Source organism: Globicephala melas, chromosome 5 (genome assembly GCF_963455315.2).
Source record: "Globicephala melas chromosome 5, mGloMel1.2, whole genome shotgun sequence".
NCBI lineage: Eukaryota > Metazoa > Chordata > Mammalia > Artiodactyla > Delphinidae > Globicephala > Globicephala melas.
This window is the reverse complement of record NC_083318.1, coordinates 35,418,566-35,438,801: the sequence shown is the minus strand read 5'-3', so window position 1 is coordinate 35,438,801 and position 20,236 is coordinate 35,418,566. Positions and strand designations below refer to the sequence as shown.

Here is a 20,236-nt window from a genome sequence, read left to right as displayed (position 1 = left end):
AATTATCTTCTCATCTTAAAATTACAACTTTTGCAGAATGAAATTATCCAGGAAAGCACAAAGTAATATGTATCAGCTCAGATCAATATGTAGGCTTATTAGTAATTTTACTAAAAGTTTTAATTTCCTAAATTAAAGTAATAACTTTTAGCTTTCTGTGAAGGAAATAATTATTGAATTAAATTCATTAAATACAAAGAAATAATTGTGTCTGCAGTTACTAAAATTTTAATTTTAAAATGTTAATCTCCATGTAGTAAAACTATAATTGACCAAATCTGCTTAAGAGGCTGTCATATAATTCTTTCTCTTTTAGTAGAAATTGCTTTAGTATATATTGAGTATAATACTGATCCTAGTGAAATGAAATAAATTAATCTGCAAAGATCATAAAGTCTTAATTCAGTTTGGAGGCATCCTCAGTTAGATGACTTTGATTAATTAGTATCAGCTCATTGGAGTGAGGAGTTCTGGAATTTAATGCTCTGAATTTTACATGCCTATAATTTTGTGAATTTTGAAACACCTATTTTCTCTGAAACTACTTACTCTGACTTTTATTTCAGATGTTTTTCTGGAGGATAAATTAATTGATATGTTGATAATCTTTGAATATTATTTTCTCCAATAAAACAATTCCCTTGCACTGAAATGTGAGATTGATATTATCATTTTTCCTATTTTAGACATAGATTTCTATGAGAGTTTTCAAAATTTAATGCCCAGATCTCTCAGGAAAGAAAAACAGGAATGGTTGTGTATCAGTTATGATACATTTGACTTCAAATAACAAAGAACCTGATTAGTAGTGTCTTAAAACATAAGGATCATTTTAAGTCTCTTTCATCAGAAGCTCATACATAGATGGTCCTAAGGTTGGTTCAAAGGTGTATTTGTCTTTCTCTGTGTGACTTATTTTCACTAAGCATAATACCCTCTAGCTCCATCCACATTGTTAATGGCAGAATTTCATTCTTTTTTAAAGACTGAGTAATATTTCACTGTATAGATATATACCACATCTTCTTTATCCATCAGTGCTCAACCTGCTGATGAGCCCTCAGGTTGCTCCCATGTCTTGGCTATTGTAAATAATGCTGCTATGAACATTGGGATTCATGTATCTTTTTGAATTAGTGTTTTGTTTTCTTTGGATATATTCCCAGGAGTAGAATTACTGGATCACATTGTAGTTCTATTTTTAGTTTTTGAGGAGCCTCCATACTGTTTTCCATTGCAGCTGCACCAATTTACGTCACCACCAACAGTATACAAGGGTTCCCTTTTCTCTACATCCTCACCAGCATTTGTTATTTGTGTTCTTTTTGATGATAGCCATTCTGACAGGTGGGAGGAGATATCTCATTGTGGGTTTGATTTGCACTTCTCTGATAATTAGTGATGTTGAGCATCTTTTCATGTGCCTGTCGGCCATCTGTATGTCTTCTTCGAAAAAATGTCTATTCGGGTCTTCTGACCACTTTTTAATGATTTGTTTTTGATATTGAGATGTATGAGCTGTTCACATATTAACCCCTTATCAGTCATATCATTTGCAAAGATTTTCTCCCTTTCCCTAGGTTGTCTTTTCATTTTGTCGGGTTTCCTTTGTGGTGCAAGAGCTTTTAAGTTTAATTAGGTTTCACTTGTTTATTTTTGCTTTTGTTTCCTTTTGTCTTACGAGACAGATCCAAAAGAATATTGCCATGATTTATGTTAAAGAGTGTTCTGCCTATGTTTTCCTTTAGGGGTTTTGAACAAAAGACTCAAGCCAGCATTTCATAAAAGAACAGACCTGTATGACCAATACATTTTTTAAAAGGTACTCAACTTCATTGGTCATTACTAAAATACAAATTAAAACAATAAAGGAGAGCTTCCCTGGTGGTGCAGTGGTTGAGAGTCCACCTGCCGATGCAGGGGACATGGGTTCGTGCCCTGGTCCGGGAAGATCCCACATGCTACGGAGCGGCTGGGCCCGTGAGCCATGGCCGCTGAGCCTGCGCGTCCGGAGCCTGTGCTCCACAACGGGAGAGGCCACAACAGTGAGAGGCCCGCGTACCACAAAAAACAAAAACAAAAACAAAAAAAAAAACAAACCAAAAAAAAAAAAAGGACAGCTAATGTGAAAAACAGACAATCCCAAAGTGGTTGAGGATGTGGAGCGAATGGGACTTTTGTAGACTGCCAGTGAGAATATAAATGACTGCAACCACTTTTGAAAATTGTTTGGCAGTACCTACTAAAGCTGAACTTACATATGTCCTACAACTTTATGATCAAGGTACCTAGAGACAAATATAAGAATATTTCTTACATTCTTACTCTTTGTAATTACTCTTTGTAATGTCTCAACACTGGAAATACCCCAATGTTCAACCGTAGAACAATGGAGTACTACATATACAGCATTAACCAATTTCAAATCTCATGCAGCAAAAGAAGGTCAGTGGTTGCTTTCAAATGTTACTTAAAGTCTTGAATCCACTGTTGGGTTTTAGTTTTGGTGGTGAGCTATTGGACTTGAGATAGTCTTATAACATAAAATAGAACACCTTCTGTCATCATATAGTACATCATATGTTATATGTTGGAGATGGTGTGAAGGAGAATAATTTTGGGGAAAATGCTCAACATCTGACACATGTTCGGTTTAAGTGTTATATATAAAACCATAGAGACAACCATGTTTCATGCTAAAATTAATTTCCTTATTAACAAATTTTGTTCAATACATATTATGATCATTTCTCAATAATGTGAAATACATAGCATTTGCAGCTCAAAAGAGTGAGGCAAGTTAAATTGTCTTTCAGCTTTTTAAAACTGTGTGTTAATTTGCTTCACTCTTGTGTTCCCAAGCATCTATATAAATTTTCAGTGTGGCACTACAGCACTATGACTTTTGTATATTTCTACACAATTGTACTGAGGCTTAAACATAGTTTGAGAGACATGATTTAAAATAAACAAGATTACAATTCAGTCACATAAAGTGTAAAGGGAGCACTGCCTCTCTTACATGCTTCTTATTTACAACTTACTTATTTTGCTATAATTTGAAGAATAGATTTTAACTAGGACCTAAGGAAGTTATACAGTTTCTATTCAATCCTCTTAAAAAAAACTGTCTAAAAACAACTGTCTAGTAATTGAGTAATCTGAGTGAATTAGAATTTTGTAATTCTGATTTTACTTCCTTCTTCTGTGTGTTGTCTCAAGATTTGTTAGAAGCTGACTGAAGCAGACCATGTCTGTTTCATAACGGTTTTTATTATTATGTAGGTCCTACATTAGTAGGAGTTGTTTAGAAACATAAAACTCCTGATATCTAATTTAATTCCCAGGAAACCCCTGTGAAACAGTTATTATTCACATTCTACAGAAGAAAACTAAGATTCAGAAGGATCACACAGCTAGTGGGATTGGAACAATGACCTGTATTAAGCCAAACTTTATGCTTTAACAACTGCTTTCCTTTGCTTCATTTATTTGTTCTTTTAACCATTATCTATTAATTTCCCATTATGTATCAGGCAAGGCCCTGGATACTGAGATTATGGTGGTAAATAAGCCAGTCAAGGTACTTGCTCTCAGCAGCTTCCAATCTGGTTCAGGAGACAGATATCAAGTAAATGAGCAAATAAATAAACAAGAAAGATATCAGATAGTACATGTATGAAGAAAATTAAAATAAGGTGATATGGTGGAGACTGAGAGATCAGGGAATATAAGAAGAAATGTTTTAACTGAGATCTGATTGACAGTAATTAGCCAGCCATGACAAGGTCAGAAGGAAACTCTTTCCAGGCAGAAAGAACAACTAATTTTATGTATTTATTTATTTAGGCTGCGTTCGGTCTTCGTTGCTGCACGTGGGCTTTCTCTAGTTGCGGTGAGCGGGGGCTACTCTTCATTGTGGTGTGCAGGCTTCTCATTGTGGTGACTTCTATTGTTGTGGAGCAGGGGCTGTAGGCTCACTGGCTTCAGTAGTTGCGGCATCTGGGCTCAGTAGTTGTGGCTCACAGGTTCTAGGGCACAGGCTCAGTAGTTGTGGCGCACGGACTTAGTTGCTCCGCGGCATGTGGGATCTTCCTGGACCAGGGCTGGAACCCGTGTCCCGTGCATTGGCAGGCGGATTCTTAACCACTGTGTCACCAGGGGAGCCCAGAATAACTAATTTAAAAGCCCCAAAGCAAGAATTCTAGGCAGAGATGAAGAATTTAGTTCTGTGGTTGAAAGAGAGTGGGTGATGCATAGCGTAAGACAAGATGAATCGAGGAGGCGAGCAGAATCAAATAATTTAAGACTTTGTTAAGCCAGGAAAGAATTTATATTTTGTTTTAAGTGTGATGGAAAACTACTAGAACTTTTTTAAACTGGCTATTGTGTGAATAATGAATTTTTCATAGTAAGAGTAAAGGCTAGGAGTCCAGATAGGGGGTCACTGTGGTGATATAGGTGAGAGATAATATTAGCTAAATATAGGAGGTAATGCAGATGGAAAGAAACAGACAGTTTTGGGTTACATTTTTGAGGCAGAGTTGACAGGACTTTCAAACTGATTAAATGTGGGTAAGAGGGAAAGAAAAGAGTAAAAGATAGCTTACTGACTTAAGCAACTTGCTGGATGGTAGCACTATATATTGAAATGTAGATCAGAAGGGGTTAGTTTCGGGGGTATTATGATGACAGCCTATTCATCCCGTGGCTGAAGGAGAGATCCTATGCCCTAAATCATAGAAGGTGGTCAAATATACAACACTGACACTAGACAGATGAGATCGACAATTTATTAGTCGTATATTCTCACAGCCCAGGGGAAGAGGATAGCACATGCCATGCCAGGCCTAACAGGTGTTTCAGTCAGGGGCACAGTGAACCAGAAGGGGCTGTGGAAGGCAGGTCTGTAGTAACAGGAGGGTCAATTGCCCCCTGGTTCCTGCAGGAGGATATGATTGCTTGCTTAAATAATTTCATGGGTTGGCAGCCAGGTGAATTTGTTAGCTTGAGGGGACCAGGTTGTGGCAGCTAGTTCAGCTGATAGGGAACTAGTCAGGTGGGTAACATTTTCCACTGGGTAGGAGCATTTCTGGCAAGAGCAGGGAACTCACAGCTAGACCTTTTGGCCCTGTGAAACTCAAAGATGTCAAGGCAGCACTTGAAATGTTATATCTTATAATACAGCAGGGAAGTCAAGTTCCCTTTGGTCATATTTATTTTTTTTGCGGTACGCGGGCCTCTCACTGTTGTGGCCTCTCCCGTTGTGGAGCACAGGCTCTGGACGCGCAGGTTCAGTGGCCATGGCTCATGGGCCCAGCTGCTCCGCAGTATGTGGGATCTTCCTGGACCAGGGCATGAACCTGTGTCCCCTGCATCAGCAGGCGGACTCTCAACCAATGCGCCACCAGGGAAGCCCGTGGTCATATTATTTTTAAGATGCTTGTGTGAAGATTCCATCAAAGTGTAGATGTCAAATTGTATATACACATCTAGAACTATGAGAGGTCAAAGTTGGAAGTAATGATTTAGGAGATACGGGTATTTAAAGTGATGGGTCTGGATGGGAGAGTATATTGATGGGGAAGAGAAGGGGGCCCAGGACTTAGTTTTGGATACATTTCCACACTGAGAGAAGGAGCGTCAAGTAGACTAGGAAGAGTAGCTGGTGAGATAGAAAGAAAACCAGGAGGCTGAAGTTTCTTGATCCAAGAGAAGCATTCCAAGAAGGAAGAGATCTCTGTGACAAAAGCTCCTGAGTTGTCTTGTTTGTAGTGAGGTTATCACGTTTTAAATCCAGTGATTACTTATCGTACAAGACAACTCAGGAGCGTTTGTCACAGAGATCCGTTCCTTCTTGGAATATGACGAGGGTCTCTGTGGAGTTGTGGGAAATGGAGAGGACATTGGATATTCTTCGTTGGTCCTCATTTAGAGTTTAGTGAAACTGGTAGTGTCTACTATTCTCTAGCCTCTAGTTATTGTTTAACGTTGACAACAGCAACAAATTCCCTGTGGAATCTAAGGCACACAGATACAGTAAATAAGCATGGAGTTTCCTTCCATAGGAAGTTAGTCTCATCTCTCTTTCAGAGATCGATGTACGAATTTGTGGGTTGGGTCTTATCTTATAAGGTAAGTATTTATCACCTGAGAAGTCACAACAGGCAGAGGTATAGCAGCCAGCACATGGTCTTGCTTTCCTTTCATGTCATACTCCCTCAATGTTTACTCTGGAGCCTTGATAACCTTCTTTTAGTTTCACAAGCAAGACAAGTTCCTGCTTCAGAGTGTTTGTATACACTTTTTTCTCTGCTTGAAAAAAGAATCTCCCATTTCTTCTGGATAATCTCAACAGGATCACCTTAGGTTTCTGTTTAAATGTCTCCTTTGCGGGAATCCTCCCGCTCCTCTCAAATGAGGTTTCTCTGCTATGCATTCTCACTGTGAATTTTTCCTTCACAACTCTTCCATGGTAATAATTAAATTGCATATCCATGTAATTATTTGAGTACTGTCTCCTCCACTTGACTCTAAGTTCTATGATGTCCTAGTTTCTGTTTTGTTCTTAATGATATTTCAAGTGCTTGGCACAAGTGCTGGTATAATGTGAATGAAAAATAAGTATTTTGATTATTGTCTTCTCAGTCTTAAGTGGAAATGGAAGAGATTCATTCAACAGTAAGGATAAGGACAAAACCCATTCTAAATATTTTTTTCATTTCACCTTATGCCTAGAATAGCTTTTTAAAAAATTGAAGTATAATTTACAACGTTGTGTTAGTTTCAAGTATACAGCAAAGTGATTCAGTTGTATGTATACATCTATTCTTTTTCAGATTCTATTCCATTATATGTTATTACAAGACATTGAGTATAGTTCCCTGTGCTATACAGTAGGTCCTTGTTGTTTATCTACTTTATATATAGTAGTGTATATATGTTAATCCCAAACTCCTAATTTTAGGATAGTTTACTGGAATAATTTTATTGAAAATATTAATATGTACTGCTGAACTTCCGTGTTGAACTTCACCCTTTAAAAAAATCTATTTAAAGTTTGAACTGTAATATTGAATTAAAAAATAATAATTCCAAGGAAGACTACCCTAGTTAATATAGTCCTTTATCACAGTTATTTTATCTATCTATCTCCCATCTCTCTATCTTTGTAGCTATTTTTATATTGCATCTATCTGCTAAATATTAATAACTGGCAAATATAGGGAAATTTTATTGGTGATGGAATAGTGTCTCAGAATTATTTTTTTTGTTATTCCATGGACATGAGTATTAGTAATCTACTCTTGAGCAGTAGAAAAGGTTCTGAGGAAAGGCACTTTGACCCTGGGTCCATTACCTTTACTCCATACATGGTCCTTACTCCAAATTTAACTCATTCTGAGCTTGATGTCATTCCATTCTTGATCTCTGTACCTTTATTGCCTCCACCTTAAGCCCTTTATCTCTTTATTCATACCTGACTCTCATCTTTTCCTTCATTTCATCCCTGACCTTAAGTAGTTAGTCTCAGACATGGAGTAAGCACATCTGTTTTAGATATTAAATGGCAATAAAAAGAAAGCTGAATATTTTATATTAAAGTCTTCCTGAAACAAAAATGATTGTGTTAATGTTGTTGGGTTAAAATAAAATGTTATGTATCCAATAACTCCAACAACTTGTACAAATAGTGTAAAATAATTAAAACTTTTTTCATTACTTGTATTGATTTAGGAAATACACTGTACACTGAGTTTGATCCGAAACGTTACAGACAGGAAATGCCTTGATCATTTGTAATCAGATTAGTGTCCGTTCTTATGACTTTGATGCATGGTTGGAAGAACCTAAGGAGGATGTGAGGAGGGTGCTTTGTGTGAATCTAAATTGATGTTATAAAAGGTAACTGGCTCTGCCTGGCAGAAGTAATTTATTATTTGACATTGTCAAGCCTCAAGATAATTTTAGTGTTGCCTAATGATGTACCATTAGCTTTTTTTACTTTTAACTTTGAAAATAATTTAGCAGTTAGTGGGGAAAAATGTGGATGTTTTAGTCTCCTTGGCCCTTACACTCTGTTCTCTATGCATGACTTTTTCTTCTCTTTGGAAAAGAGATTTATCCTTTGGGATTCAGTTCAAGCCCCACTTCTCCTGTGAAAGTTATTCTCTATACATTTCTTTTTCCTCCCAATTTTCCCTGGCAGACAGAGGTCCTCTCCCCAGTCTGTTCCCAAGGCACCTTATACATATATTCTTTAATCACTTGCTATATTGTAGTGAAATTATTTGTTCACAAATGTAACTGGGGCTCAGCATTTTGAGGATTCAACAAGATAGATTCAAAGGAATAGATGCTATATTCATCAACAGTGCCTTAGTCATAGATGAGAATTGTCCAAGGAAAAACATATAGAGAAAACTAGTAAAAGAAAATGACTATATTATAACCCTTGTCCAGATTCCATGCTCAATCAATTTCCTGAATAATTGTTTCTCCATGTAGGAAGCTAATATGCTAGTTAGCCAATATTATGATATCTTCTCCAGTTGCCTGTGAGATTTACTAATATTACTTAACTAATCTGATTTAGAGTCAACTCTGGGACACCACAGGCTTAGAATAAGAACCAGGACTGACATTTATTCCTTGGAATAACTAGACCTCAGAAGATGTCTCTCCATCTAACTGGTCATGATCTTCTCTGAAAATACTACACGTTTTGGTGTTTGATGGTAGTAGTTCATCTACTTCGAAACCACCAAATGCAAATGTATACTACCCACACTTTAAAGATTACAATATCAGAATGTGTCAGGATTTTTTGTTTCCTAAGATTGTATCAGCATCAGAGACAGACATACATAGCCTTTACTGTACCAGGTTTATGTGGCTGGATCTCACAAACTACTAGTCAAAGGTGTAGGTAGCTTCTGGAGTCAGATTCCCTGGGCTCAAAGCTTACTTTCACCAACAGCAAGCTGCGTAATTTGGGGAAGATTGCTTAAATATCTGTGTTTTAATTTCTTTACTAAATTAATAAATAAATATGGGGATAATATTCTACTTCATAAGGCTGTGTAAAAAATTAATAAGCTATGCATGATTTAAAAATACAGTCTAAGTATTTGGTAATAGAGGGTGAAGCTGATTGAAGATGATGATGAATATTATCTGCTGAAATAAATGTGAACTTTAAAACATTTTTTACTAAATTGAACACGATTTTCTCTTGCCTTCACACAAATGTTTTCTGTTGAAAACAGACAAAATAAACTGAGTAATTTCTCAGTCTACATGGCAAGGAAATCCTTATGTCCTTGGTATAATATTATGGGCTATTGTGAATGTTCTATGCCCTAATAGTCTGTATACACTCACATTTTCTGAGGGTGATCAAAATGATAAAATGAAAGATTATGGTTGTCTCAACTCTAATCTGAACAATGAAATTTCATATGATCACTGAGGGAGGGGTATTAGCAAAGCAATTATATAATGTTTAGATAATTTTTAGCTGCTTTCACCTCTATCCATACAGGGCTATCCTTAATAGTCTGCTCTTCTGTTATCATATGAGGTAGGTGGACTACATTTTATACTTGACCATGATCTTCATGGACTCTGACAGGCATAAAAGTGAAATGGTTGATTCATGTTTGCTGGAGTTCCTTTGATTCCTGAGAGAAACCACGAGGTGAAATCTAAGAGAACTTAAGCCATAGAGAGGAAGCAGCTATCTCTTTGAACTTGAGATGGGGTGATAGGTTTTTCAGCCTGAAGAGAACAGCTAGCATGTGTACTTTAGTTGTCATACTCAGGGTCAAAAGAACTTTCAAAGCTGTTGCTTGATTTTGGCTCACTATGAATCTGGAGCTCCAAGTCTGAAAGGAGGTTTCCCATAATCCAAGGACAAAGAAGGATACTTCCTATAAAATCCTTCTTGTATTCATACTTACAAAACCTAAAAACAAAACTTTCTGAAATATTTAAATCTTCTATATTAAAGGTTTTGTTCTTCAACAGTTAGACAAGATGTTAAAACATTTGTTAATAACCTAAGAAAGTACAGTACCTTTCAGTATGTAAGTGTAAGTGATCGAATTGCAGAACAGAATATTAAAGGAAAACTTCTGCATAGTTGGTGAAAAATAAGTATAATTATTAATTATTTCATATGCTCATACTCTTAAGGAGTATTTTTACTTATTTTGTGTTTTAACATCCATAGTCAATAGTAAAGGAAGCTAACAATATCTCATTTTTCCATTTGATTCTATACATATGTTTGTGATGCATGTGTTTTCAGATGACAGCCATTAAAATCAGATACACTCCACTGCCAGGAACACACAATACTTTTCCTCTAGAAATCCATCATTGCAAGAACCAGTGCCTGCTGTGTGCTTCTATTCTTCCCTTTTTTGAATTTAAGTTTGTAGTTATATTTATTCTGTCCCTTCTCCACCACTGTGTGTTGGATGTGGGGTGGGACAAATGGCTTGTCATTTTAGATTGTAGATCACAGTACCAGGAATAACCCCATGCAGGTCAGATGAAGAGGGCTACACACCACCTGGATATCCTGATCTTTGAGCTGGATGCAGTAAATGGGTGCCACTTCGTGAGGTCTGCAATGGGGTGTGTGGGGAGTACATTCTGTGTTGAGCACAAATAGTGCTCATAGACATTTAGTGGTCAGATGGGTCATCTGTGTCTGCCCACTATACATATTCTATACATATTTTTCTATACATATATATTTATCTCTTTTGACAGTGCACATTCTTTCTAGTGAAAGGCCACAGGTCCTCTGGGGAAAGCCTTGAAGGGATACTTATAATGTATACTTGTGGTTGTGTTGCAAGGTTCTTCCTCAAGGGAAACTGTCTTCCTCTTTCAATGAACTATGAACATAACCGATGTTGTCATTCTGCAACCCACACAGTTAAATTTTAGGAGTAATTTTTAGTCATATCTGCTCTGTGGTTGCCTAAAATAAGAGGTTATTTTAGGGCCCTCTTATAAAACTGATGGTCTTCCAATAATTACTTGTGATAAAAGTTTAAAGGCCTAAGCTCATCATTTCCTCTGTGTATGTTTTCTAGTATATATATTATTAGAAATACTACTACCTCCCCTCCTCAGTCATTGTAGTTAATAATCCCACAATAAATAAGTACAGCTACCATTCAACTTCCCAAAGTCTTGCCTTCAGTAGGCCTTTCATCCCAAGTAACCAAAGGTGATAATTTAATCACAATGACATTGCATGCCATTGATTATTAATGCCCAATTTTCCATTGATTGGGGGTTCAGATGGTATTCGAGATCAAAGACATAATTAAACTAAGCCAGAATCCAAGAAGCCCAGTAAGGAAAAGGTAAATCACATTAGGTATTTCAAGCAGAGGTTTTAGTTCCACAGATGTTAGAAGTCTGAAAGAGCAAAAATCAGGTCTTGATACAATGCAGAAATACATACTTGTTGTGGAATCTTGGGGTACAAAAAAGTAAGAGGAGATATTGCTGGACTCTGAGAACTCAGAAGAGTGACCTCAGTGGCCTGGTGCTTGGGACTCTGTGAAAATGTCATAGACCTTCTGGTGAGGGAATGTGGTGTGGTTGGTATCTGATCATTAAAGGGGCACAGTACAGTTGCTACTGTTATCTTGGAGGGTGCATGGAAAGCTAGTGCTGGGGGTGTTGAAGAAGGTAGAGGTTTGCTGCTGCTGGAATACCACTGACCAGAATTTCTCTCCTTCTACACTCTGAGTTCCTTCTAATGACTCCCATTACAGAACCTAACAGAAAATCAGGCAATAAGGGAGTCTGGAGAGTGTATTTTACAAAATACCAGCCCTGGCATCACAGTGAAGAGTGTACACAGGGGGCGTGATGGTATGAGACAGTAGGAAAATGTCATCTGACATACTCTGGCCTTGAGAAATGATGGCTTTATGAAGAACTTCAATCTCCACTATACCTTGCATCAAAACTTTTTTATTCACTCATTCATTTAATGATTATTTAATGAGCCCATTCCCTAGTAGAACTTGTACATCTATTCAGGGGAGTAGATACTAAATATAATGAATAAGTTATATGGTATTCTAAAAAATGATTAATGCTGTGAAAAAATAAAGGGCAAGATGGAAAATTGGGAGGAATAGTTTGGGGTGGGGGTAAGGATTTGCTGTTTTAAATAAAGTAATCAGTATTAGCCTCACTGGGCAAAGATTTGAAGAAAATGATGGAGTTTGTCATGCAGTTATCTCGGTGGACAACATTTTAGACAAAAGAGATAGCCAGTTCCAGAGTCCTGAGGTTGTAGCATGCTTGGCATTTGCTAAGAAAGAAGTCGATGTAGATGGATCCATGGATCTCAGTGAGCATGGAAGAGAAAAGCAGAAAAACTAAGAAGGGCCACATCACTAGGCCGTTGTAAGGATTTTGGCTTTTATTCTGAGTGAAATGGGAAGCCATGAGAGGGTTTTAAGCAGAGGTGAGAGATGATGTGATGCAGTTTTAAAAGAATCTCTCTGGTTGCTTTCTTGAGAATAAACTTTAAGGAGAACATGGGGTGGAGGCTATTGCAATAATCCAGGCAGGAAATGATGGCAACTTGGACCATGTTTGTAGCAGTTGATATAGGGTGAGTCAATAGAACATTGGATATCTTTTAAGAGCTTAGAGGATTTCCCAATGCTTTAGATGGGTGGTGAGCTGGTGAAGATCCCTTGCTCTTTTCTCTCCTTCCTGCTTCTTCAATGAGTTGGTAGGTTAGGTTAGGGAATGCTTGTATCTAAATGGGGTTGAGGGACTGAATCAAATAAGATGTCCTTGCAGCTGGTGGAAATGGAGAGTCAGTGTGGGTCATTGCTGCCACTTGACCTGGAATTGTCCCTGAGCACTCTTCCTCAGAGCATGGGGGAGGAGGCCCTGAGAGAGCAGTCAGTGATGCTGCCAAGGAAACCAGAAAGAAAAATTTCTGCTTTTCCTCCGTCATCTATTATCTTCTGCAGTTCAACATTTTTATTCTTCAACCTAAAATGGCTGCACCTTTCCTAAGAAGTGAGTTTAGTTTCACATGTCTGAAGCTACTCCTTCTCTTAATTGGCCATTTCTAACCCTTCACCCGTATAGCTTTCCCTGCTCAGGGCCCATGGCCAGATGGCAAATTTCCAGAACACTTATGTAATCCCTGAGATCTTGTGGGGACTCTGAAAACAGCCCAGGGCTCAGGGATAGGAGACTATAGGCTCCTTATGCCCCTCAAAGAGCTTTGGATGGGGGCAGAATCATATGGGCAGCGAGGGTTTCTTTAATCCCCCCATGCACACAATGATACTAATGATGTTTTTGAACATTTATGTAATGTTTGCCTCTGCCTTATTCATGCAGTAGTTTATTCAATCTTCACATTAGCACTTTGAAGAAATTATTATTTTCTCTTTTTTTATTGATGAGTTAAATGAAGCTCAGTGCAGAGAATCACTTGCCCCAGGTCCCCCAGCTAGCAGATGGTGGGGCTTGGGTTTAAACTGGAGTCTGTCAGTTGTTATAGCTCTGATGCCATGGCTCTAAGATGCTCTGCTCTATACTCAGCTACATGCACTTTTCAGTCTGTGTTCCAATTAACCTGCTGCTGCTAACTACTCAGAATATTCTTCTGCAGTTTGCTACCTTTGCTCCCCATAGATGCTTTTTCCGAATCAAGGTAATTTAGGAAAGCTAGACATTTTTATGAAGAAAAATAAAGGAGGAAGCACAATATAGTTTTGAGGGATGGTTAGGTGAGTGTGTTTAGGCAAGGTAGGATGTTCCATAACATATGTTTTGGAACATATGTTCCAGTAGGAAAATATTGGCTGCTTTTATTTTTAATATTATTTTTAATGCTTTTAAAGGAAAATAAAAAAGAAATCAAATCTGTTACATATTACCACATATACAAAGGGTAATGAATGTATTAAATCTACTCCGTATAATTATCACAAGTTGAAAATACTTTATTCACTAGCTACAAACATTATATACATTTATTCTTATGTACACAGAATTTTTGCCAAGCTGTTTTACAACACACAGTTACTGAACTTGTTCAGAACTATTGGACATTATTCTCCGTTCCTGCTTGGCCCGAAGGAAAATATTACAACCTGGCCAGTGTCATGCTTGAATTTTCTTAACTTTTGGCACACGGACAAAAATAAGTGGGAACTCAAATTTTTACTGGTAAATGTGAGAAATTGTTATAATTTTCCTGCCTTTGTAGTTGATGGAGTAAATTACCAGACACTAATCAGAAGTTTTCTGATGAAATTCTGCACTAACAAAAATCAAATTCAAATTCTGAGCTAGGCAGCATTGATTTTTCACATTTATTTTGTTCTTCTGAGGTATGATACTAAGCTTCTTGGCATTCTTCTGTGTGCATTGTAGGGGTGGAGTTCACTTTGAAATGCATAGGATCTCTGTTTATAAGAGACTGGCAGGATCTGGAAAAGAACATGAATTTGGCTGCTGGGTCAGAAATGTCATTGTCATGAAGTTGGGAGATAAAAAAAATGCAGCAGCATACTGAGCTTGCTAAAAAAAATAAAAGATGTTTGATTGGATTCTATAGTAATCATGTTTGCTTTAATTTTTTCCCATGCAGGGAATTTCAAAAACACTTTGTCCAGATGCAAAATAATGAAAGTACAATGTTTATTATTTTTGTATTTAAAAACAGTATTTAAAATGATGCAAGGTTTTTTGAGTCTTTTAGAATTCTCTCAAAATAGTTTGTATTTTTCTGCTGTTGATCTAAGTACAAAAACACCTAGGATGTTTTGACCATCTGCCTGGTATTTCCAGCCACTGTTTGCCTACAAACAGTGAAAAAGATTCACAATGAACTTGAACATCAGAGGGTAGAGTGAATTTTGGAGGCAAATTCTTCCAAACCCTGACAAATATGAAAATACTGGCATAGCTTTATTTAACATGACTCCTACTAAAGCTGGTTTCCATGTGTATTATTCTACAATTCTCAGTGTCAAAATTCAGACAAAAGGACTAAAATCTTATCTCTTTCATTTTTTCATATTGTATTCATTCATTTTATTATTATTACTTTTCAAATTTTTGAACCTAAAATATTCTGCTTCATAAGGTCTTGGTTTAAGAGTCATGAGTATTAACTAAATGATGTCAGTTTTCCCTAAAAAGTATTAAAGATACTCTGTGGAACTCAGGTATTTGCATCATGCCAGAAGGATGATACTTGGCAAGCAAAGCAACAACAACAAAAAGAATACAAACAAAACAGCTGATTGGAGCAATATTTTTCCTTAGATGTCCTGCTAAATTATACTGAGTTTCCGTAATGTGTGAAGGCAGGAGTTATGTTTTTCAGGTGTATTAAAGTATTTTTTTAACATCGTTATTGGAGTATAATTGCTTTACAATGGTGTGTTAGTTTCTGCTGTATAACAAAGTGAATCGGCTATATGCATACGTATATCCCCATATCTCCTCCCTCTTGTGTCTCCCTCCCACCCTCCCTATCCCACCCCTCTAGGTGGTCACAAACCACCGAGCTGATCTCCCTGTGCTGTGCAGCTGTTTCCCACTAGCTATCTGTTTTACATTTGGTAGTGTATATATGTCAATGCTACTCTCTCACTTCATCCCAGCTTACCCTTCCCCCTGCCTGTGTCCTCAAGTCCATTCTCGACGTCTGCGTCTTTATTCCTGTCCTAAAAGACAACCCTCAGAATGGGAGAAAATATTTACAAATGAAGCAACTGACAAAGGATTAATCTCCAAATTTTACAAGCAGCTCATGCAGCTCAATATCAAAAAAAACAAACAACCCAATCCAAAAATGGGCAGAAGACCTAAATAGACATTTCTCCAACGAAGATATATAGATTGCCAACAAACACATGTGAGAATGCTCAACATCACTAATCATTAGAGAAATGCAAATCAAAACTACAATGAGGTTATAACCTTACACCAATCAGAATGGCCATGTCAAAAAATCTACAAACAATAAGTGCTGGAGAGGGTGTAGAGAAAAGGGAACCCTCTTGCACTGTTGGTAGGAATGTAAATTGATACAGCCACTATGGAGAACAGTATGGAGGTTCCTTAAAAAACTAAAAATAGAACTACCATACAACCCAGTATTAATGTATTTTGGTGAGGGATGATTACATTGATTTTGGGGGCCAGACTTCACATTCCTATTCTACAGCTGAATATGGTCCCATGTATCTAGAACGTTCATTAATGCTAGTCCCACAATCATTTATAAATTTAAGAAGAAGAAATGTTTGCTTTAAAATATTAGGCTTTTTCTTGACACTTTCACATTATATGATAAGCATTTACATATTTTGGAATGAACACTTAAAAACATATTCAACGATTAGGTAGTAAATGATAATACATTTGCTTATCTAAAGCATGCATACAAGCTTCACAGGCTTTATTGAACTGTTTGTGGCAACTCTGTAAAGGCCGCTACTATTTCAGCATTCAATTTTGAATTTAATTCTTTGAAGTTCTTACATACATTGAACAGACTGTATGTGTCTGCACACTTGCATGTGTGTGTATGTATGTATGTGCATCTACTTGTTTGTTGGTGTAATCAGAAGAAATTCAGCTTAAACACATAGGATGAGGGGTGTGTAGACTTTTTTAACACCTTGTAACAATTTAAATATTTCTGACTTCAGGTCCAAAACAGGGGGTAGGATTGGAAAATTTGATGTTGTAGGAGCAATAGACCATGATATTCTCTTGAAATAATTGCTTTTATCTTGTTCTTAAAAAAAAATAGGAGGTTCTGTATTGATGGAGGCATAAAAATCCAGTAAAGTGTTATAGGTAATTATTCTAGCTGGATAGCTTTAAAAATCTGACTATTTTAAAGGAGAAGTCTGTACTATACAACCACATTCTCAGGAGGTTTCTGCTTTCTTGAGCAGGAGTGACAGTATCCCTAATTCAAGAAAAGATGGTTTATAAGCACTGAGGTCTGGAAGATAAATTCTACGCTTAATGGTGTACCTTGTTTTGTTATGGATTTCAGAAATGGGTCAGTATATTTTTGCTTGTAGTAAAACAGATGCTTCTTTAGGACCATTAGCTCATTTCTTTCCGGAGGAATTTCTGAATTATCTAAGCAGACAAAAGGAAGGCTCTCTCTGTGGAAAGGTGTATACGATTCTCGTTCACCTGGTATTATTTCACATTTATCCAAGTTTGGTCCAGCTTTCTACTCTAACAGTTGATTCAGCTTTCTACATCTTACTTGATTTACCTATAGGCACTAATATACATACAGGCAGTACATAAACTTTTTGTCCTAAGGCTTTGCATCTGAATATATTTTCTGATACTTTCCCCTAGTCCTTACTCTTTTTTCAGTGGGGGAAGGGGAGAGAATAAGGGCACTGTACGAGTATTAAGTTGACATCCACCTTAAACTTTTTCCTGGGGTTATGGAGGAGAAACACGTTTCCCTTTGGAGCTAGTAGATGTTCTTGTCCGCTATCATAACTATGAATTACTATCTTTAATTCTTGCCTAAAAATTGGTAGTCAGGGGCTTCCCTGGTGGCGCAGTGGTTAAGAGTCCGCCTGCCGATGCAGGGGACACAGGTTCGTGCCCCGGTCCGTGAAGACCCCACATGCCGCGGAGCGGCTGGGCCCGTGATCCATGGCCGCTGCAGCTGCGTGTCCGGAGCCTGTGCTCCGCAATGGGAGAGGCTGCAACAGTGAGAGGCCCGCGTACCACAAAAAAAAAAAAAAAAAAAAAATTGGTAGTCAGAGATTCTTCCCTTCTCCATTAGAAAGCATCTTTAGTGTTTTGTAATCTACCTATCCTTTAAAAATTTTTAAAAATATTTGTGAAAAATAAAATAGGGAGGATCAGAAGGATTTGCTTTGTCATTTTAAGGCCCTAACTTTGTTTCTTAGCTTTTGGTGCTTTAATATATGTAATGGTCAAAAAGTAAATAATTATTTTTTTTTCTTTTGAAGCCACTTTCCCAGATAAAAATGTAAAGAAAATAATATGTACAGATGCCTAATAATTTGATTAGATTTCTTTTTCAGTTACATTTCTTGGAGAAAATCTTTAAATCTCAAAAAAAATTTTATTCCACAGAATTAGTTCTCTTTTGCAAAGATTTTCATTAACTTTTACTCCTGGAGGTTAATTTTCCATCATTCTAGTGGTAAAATTAGTCATATAACTTTTTTCTGTTTTATAGCTATAGATTAAAACATATCATTTTATATAGGTTTTGTTTTAATTCATTCACATAATTATATTTTAAAGGTTCTTTAATCTTTTGGGAAAATCATATGTCACCTTAGGGTCACAAATGTATATTGCAATTTTTCAGTGAGAAAAATGGAACATTCTACAAGTATTTTTCAGTATATTTTTCTGTTACATATAATAATTCAGTTTTCAAAGAATAAATTCAAAGGCCATTTTACTTTTGAGGGGGCAAATATCTGAATAGTGTCTTTGTTACCCTTATATGCTATCTTTCTCAGTTGAAACATAGTTGCCTAAAAATTGCCCTTCTATTTTCAGAGAGTATGTAGGACAGGGCTGACCGACAATCAGGAGGGTGTGGGCCTATGGTGGCACCATGATGGCCTCACCCTACTCTTTCAGCTGAGGAAATGGATTTAGGAATATTCATCCACAGAAGTATAGGGTGAGCTTATGAAACTTGAAGTGGTGGAGGCAGATTTGGAATTCCGGTGGGAGCAGCCGTTGAAGCTTGGGTCTCTTGGAGGCACTCTCTTCTTCCAACTGGATTTGGTCTTATCCACATCATTGGGGTCAAACACCACTGTCATGGACTCCATCCTGGTAACAGTGTACAGGCTGCTTTGCCGAGTCGGGTGAAACCTGGTGGTCTTGAGCTCCAGCTCATCATAGCTAGAAACTTTGATGAAAGGACACCAGCGGAATGCTCTCTTGAAGCCAGCTCGAAATCTGAGGAGAAGCAGGCCATGGGAAGAAAAAGTCATGTTTTCAAGTGGAAATTTCCTTCAACTGGTGCAGAAAGCCCTACTTAATGCAGTTAAGCCAACTCAGTTTTTAAATTTAATTTTTTAGTCAAACTCTTAGAATTTATGCCACAGTATTGGTACTAGTCTTCTACGTTCTCCTTGTTTGAATTGAATCTTAATTTTCCACCAATGAGAAGCAAGTCATCATATAGTAAAAGCACAGTATCACTAATCGATATGCCAAAGAAAGAGTGTGTGTTTCTTCAATAATTTTATACATTTACATAAGTGAATTAAGTTTGCTGGGTAAGGCACTTAAAAATGACATATTTCAAAATAGCTTCTTACAGAAATAATTACACATTTATAAAGTCTCATTTAATATTAAAATTAATTGCTTATCTGGATGGTTTTTATCTAATCATATATGAAAGTGCAAAATCCTTGGCTTTGTAAACCATTACATGAAGTTGATTAAAAACAGATGTACTGCTTATGGGGAGGTTTGAATTGATATATGGCTTATGCACTTACTGAAAAAAAGTAAGAATTTAGTAGTTTTTAAGAAACTTGAGGAACGGTGTGGTAGAGGTCCAACTGGAAAGCGAGCTTAGGATTTAGGTCATGTAGTTACTTCCATGAAATTCAGTTTCTGCTTGTGCTAAACCATATAGGTTTATTAAGGAAATTATTGACCCTATGAAACTTAACCCTTCTCCTCCATGTGCTGACCTTACAACTAAGGTGTTTTTTATCTGGAAACCACAGTTTACCTTTTTTTTCCCAGTCTTAAATTGAACTGTGAATATTTCTACTTTTCTTTCCAACTTCACTTTAAAAAATAGCGCCCCCTCCAGCAGAGGCTGCACCCTGTCTAACTCGCTGACCTCATTATGCTGGAAGGAGGATTGTCATTCTTTTCCTTAGTGTTGCTTCTGTTGCTCTCACAACACCTTCTATTTTGAAGTCTATTTACAAGACATCCTTTTTAATAGAGTCCACTCACATATGCCGTCACCTCTCCGTCTGTGCATTTCTACGATGTGCCTTCATTCCTTCGGGGACTTGAGCACATTTTCAACTCTCCTCCTTTAATTAATAACAGGGCATTTCTTTTTCTTTGGCAAGTATAATTCTAAAGGGTTTGGAGAGAGAATTTGGCCTATATAAAACCCACCCAGTTAGAATCCCTAAAA

General features: G+C 37.1%; 1 protein-coding gene across 1 annotated transcript in view; it reads right to left on the bottom strand.

Moving 5' to 3' along the window:
- Nucleotides 1-18,710: 18,710 nt before the first annotated feature.
- The window catches only part of TACR3 (tachykinin receptor 3), a 61,012-nt gene continuing 59,486 nt past the window's right edge, over nt 18,711-20,236 (bottom strand). The window contains exon 5 of the mRNA XM_030864334.2: nt 18,711-19,023. Coding sequence (XP_030720194.1) covers nt 18,711-19,023 — 313 coding nt within the window. The remainder of the gene's footprint in view (nt 19,024-20,236) is intronic.